The sequence below is a fragment of the Microcebus murinus genome, chromosome 4 (genome assembly GCF_040939455.1).
Source record: "Microcebus murinus isolate Inina chromosome 4, M.murinus_Inina_mat1.0, whole genome shotgun sequence".
In the NCBI taxonomy this organism is placed as follows: Eukaryota; Metazoa; Chordata; class Mammalia; order Primates; family Cheirogaleidae; genus Microcebus; species Microcebus murinus.
This window is the reverse complement of record NC_134107.1, coordinates 18,506,833-18,511,537: the sequence shown is the minus strand read 5'-3', so window position 1 is coordinate 18,511,537 and position 4,705 is coordinate 18,506,833. Positions and strand designations below refer to the sequence as shown.

Genomic DNA, 4,705 nt, shown 5'->3' with positions numbered 1-4,705 from the left:
TGGTTAAAAGTGCATGCACAATGAGAGTGACTTGGGACTGAACCTTGACTCCAGCAATTATGAGCTATGAAAGTTTCTACAAGGTGAAATAATGTGCACAAAAAAGTCAGTTCCTGCAGCAAGTGATCAATACATGGCTATCATTTCTCCTCTTTTGGGGCAAACTTAGTGTTTCATCAGTAAACCCATGATATTTAGAGTTTTCTGCTTTTTATTAAAATTGTATTTACAGAAATATAGATTAATTTTAAAACTTGATCCCATAGTATTAAATTGTCAAGAATCATAGTTATTTGTTCTTTATAATTTTGAAACTTTTGAATATGTGCTAATATTGACTTACTTTTTACCTGGTATAACTTTGTTTTGGCATCTAGTAGAACACCTGCTTCAAGAAAAATTTAGCTGAAATATCTTGTTTGCCCTAAACGAAATCAAGCTAACTGTACTGTAGAAAACGGAATTGTGGTAATTTGTATGTGTATTTTTGGCATCAATTAATAACATAATTCACAAATCTTCTTTATTCTCCAAAGGGTAATTCAGAGACATAAGAGTGGGCAGGGGAAAAAAATCATAATCAAAATATATTTCATTGGATTGAATCTTGATAGAATACTCTGTAGAAACAACCTCATTCAGCAATTCTATAAGGTTAAATATTTAATTTTATTAATGTAATTTTTACTGCAATATTTACTCCAATCTTGTAAAATAATTATTAATGTCCTCATTCTGGGGTAAGTAGACACAGCAAATTATTTTGCACAATTGACGAAAGATCTAGAATTCTGACATTGTATTCCATGATCTTTCCACTGATACAGTATCTCACGTGTTTGGATGCCAGAACAAATTTTTCTTATAATCGCTTTGTGTTTTATTGTTATTTAATATGAAAATAGCTAACAGAATTCAGTGGTACATTAATCAGTAGACTTGATGGTTTTAAAACAGCATAAATTCAGCCACTGAGTGAACACCCATTTCTTTCATCTGATTCTGCAGCGAGTGGCATGAACACTCAACCCATTATCTTGTTACTACTTTCTTATCCTCTACTGGAAAATGATACATGGACAAAAATATAGTGTACAGTATATATAAGGGCATAGTTTACATTACCTTGAGTAACAGTTTTGTTCACTCTTTTTTATAGTAATATGAAATATAATTTTATGAATATCTTCAAGCTTATTCCATAAGATTTCAACATAATGAATGCCACTGAAGTTACCATATTTGTACTGAAGGGATTCACAGACAATCTTGAACTGCAGATCATCTTCTTCTTCCTGTTTCTAGCAATCTACCTCTTTACTCTCATGGGAAATTTAGGATTGATTGTATTGGTCATTGGGGATTCCCGGCTCCACAACCCCATGTACTATTTTCTGAGTGTTTTGTCTTCCGTGGATGCCTGCTATTCCTCAGTAATTACCCCAAATATGTTAGTAGATTTCATGTCAAAGAATAAATTCATCTCATTCCTTGGATGTGCAGCACAGATGTTTCTTGCTGTCACTTTAGGGACCACAGAGTGCTTTCTCTTGGCGGCAATGGCTTATGATCGCTATGTAGCCATCTACAACCCTCTCCTGTATGCAGTGAGCATGTCACCCGGAGTCTATGTGCCACTCATCGTTGCTTCCTTCGTTGGTGGAATTCTGCATGCTACGTTGCACACAGTGGCCACTTTTAGCCTCTCCTTCTGTGGATCCAATGCAATTAGACATGTATTTTGTGATATTCCTCCTCTCCTTGCTCTTTCATGTTCTGATACTCGCTTGAACCAGCTTCTTCTCTTCTACTTTGCTGGCTCTATTGAGGTAGTCACTATCCTGATCGTCCTGATCTCCTATGGTTTCATCCTGGTGGCCATTCTGAGGGTGCACTCTGCTGAAGCAAAACGGAAAGTGTTCTCTACCTGTGGCTCTCACCTAACTGGAGTGTCTATTTTTCATGGTACAGTTCTCTTCATGTATGTGAGACCCAGTTCCAGCTACGCTTTGGAGCATGACATGATAGTGTCGATATTTTACACCATTGTGATTCCCATGCTGAATCCCATCATCTACAGTTTGAGGAACAAAGATGTAAAAGAGGCCATGAAAAAAGTGTTTGGGAAAAAGCAGATTATCAATAAAGTATATTTTTCACACTAAATATTAACTTCAAAATGTTGAGAATATATTCTATACCTTAATATCAAGAGGATATAATGAAATGTTGAATTTATTAATGTATTTCTATTGTTTCTTAGACATTTTAAAATAAAGATCATAGACAACCTTCTACCAATGTTATTGTTATTATTTCATGTAGAAAAATCTGTATCATCCATTTGCTTTTCACTATGTTTATACTGATATATGAATATGCACATTGTATATGTATATGTGTATATATATTCACACATATGTTTACACATTGATATCCATAAGTGCTAATACTGATTGGTGTACACAAAAATGCACATACCCAGACATATATATGTAATAATTAAAATTCTGTATATTGTTTTCTTTCAACCTCATATCACTTGAATTGTGTAGGCTTGCATAGTTGCAATTATATATTATTTCATAGCTATGTATGACTAGCTTGATGAATAACCACTTAATCCAGATAAAAACTACTGCTTACTTGCAATTTGCTCCTTCCTTAGGTCTGTGTATTTGCAGCAATCTAATCATGCCCTGTGGCTCACATACCACAGATAATGTGTCCCAATTCCCAAGTGTTATTCCTGTGTTCATTTGTGACAGTGTATTTCTCCCTCTTTTCCTATATGACCCAGGGCATGGGCATAAAACCCATCCTTTAATTCTTCACAGAATATAGAGACTAGACATTAGTATTTATCAAGATTATACTTAAACTCAAGAATAACAAAATAAAATCACAATTCAGAGATTAAGGTACAATTTGCTGGCAGATTTGGCTCTTTTCTGAACTAAGCTCCCATCCCTGTTTATGGGATTCTCTGCAGGCCTAGTCCCTAATCAGCCTTTGGGTCTGTTTTGTTTGACCCAGACCATTCTTTGATGTGCTTATGGACACCGTCATTCCTTATTTGCCCAAACTCAAGAACGAAGGTACAGATAAGAATCTCTATTCTGCTCATGCTTGCCCTGCTTCCAACAGACCTCATTTTCATTGCAAAGATATGTCTCCTTCAAAGATACATTGAAGTGGTCATGTTTTCCCTACCCTTCTTCATCTTTTTTTATTACTTTTAAATTATGATTTTGTGAATTCATTCTCTTCCTTAAAGTTTCTCTTTAATTGTTAGTTACAGTAGGATGATATCCTTAGAACATAGAGTACAACCAAAGGATATTTTCCTAAAATGGGATTAATAAGTTTAAATAACACCTCACAGTGTAAATATAGAGCTTCTGCCACCACAATATATATTCACAGTATGTCTGGATTTGTTTTCTTCCAGACTTTCCCCTCTGATATCACATGGCTCCTTCCTTCAAATATCAAAACTAACTTATGATCATTGATATCCACTATCTGTGCATATATAAACCATGTGAGTTTGTGTGTGTGTGTTTATGTGTGTGTGCATAAAATTCAGAATGGATGAAATCTTTAAACACACCTGAAAATCACAAAGGCTGACAAATTTTATGCTTTAGAGTTTTTTAAGTCTGTATGACAAAAATGACCATAAATATAGTAAAAGACCAAGCTACACACTTGAGAAAATAGATACATATATGCATCTGTTGACTTAATAAACAATAGACTAAAAATCCACAGGATATTGGATAAATTATACATACATTGAAAACTGAGAAGGAGGGAGGTTGGGAGTGGAATTAGAAAGAAAAATCTCCCTTATGGGTACAGGCACACTATTCTGGTGATGGGTACACAAAAAGTTCCAACTTCAGAATTATACAATTCATCCATCTCAACAGGTGAGACATAATATCTCATTTTGACTTTTACTTGCATTTTCCTGATAATTAGTGATTTTGAACATCTTTTCATATACCTGTTGGCCATTTCAAGTCTTCTTTGGAGAAATGTCATTTTTTTTAAGTCTTTAGCCTATTTTAATCAGGTTATTAGGGTTTTCTTTTCTTGTTTGTTTTTTAATATTGAGTTATTGGAGTTTCTTATATATTTTAGAAATTAATCCCTTATCAGACATATGTTTTGCAAATATTTCATCCCATTTTGTATATTGTATATTCACTGTCGATTGCTTACTTCACTATGTAGAAGTTTTTTAGTTTGATGTAATCCCATGTCTATTTTTGCTTTTGCTGTCTGTACCGTTAGTGTCATATTCCAATAAATCATTCCCAAAACTAATGTAATGAAAATTTTCCCCTATCTTTTCTTCTGGGAGTTTTGAGGTTTCAGGTCTTAGGTTTAAGTCATTTATCCATTTTGAGTTGATTGCTGAGTATATTGTAATATAAGGGTCTGTCTCTTTGGAGCAATTTTTACATCTTCTGCCCATTTTAATTAGATTATTTGACTTTTAGGTGTTGAGTTGTAGGAGTTCTTTATATATTCCAGATGTATTATTTGAAAGTATTTTCTTCCATATTCTAGGTTGTCTTTTTAATGCCTAAATAATGGCCTTTGCTGCACAAATATTTTTAATTTTGATGAAGTCCAACTTATCTATGTTGTGTTGTTGTTGTTTGTACTTTTGATGTTGTGTTTAGGAATTCAC

The 4,705-nt window shown here is 33.8% G+C and overlaps 1 protein-coding gene across 1 annotated transcript; it reads left to right on the top strand.

The window, feature by feature from the left end:
• The first annotated feature begins 1,075 nt into the window (after positions 1–1,075).
• LOC105861305 (olfactory receptor 5T7-like) lies at positions 1,076–2,165 on the top strand. The gene is given in 2 exon segments (XM_012746695.2): positions 1,076–1,156; positions 1,158–2,165. Coding segments are annotated over 2 exon segments (1,089 nt in total).
• The last annotated feature ends 2,540 nt before the right edge of the window (positions 2,166–4,705 follow it).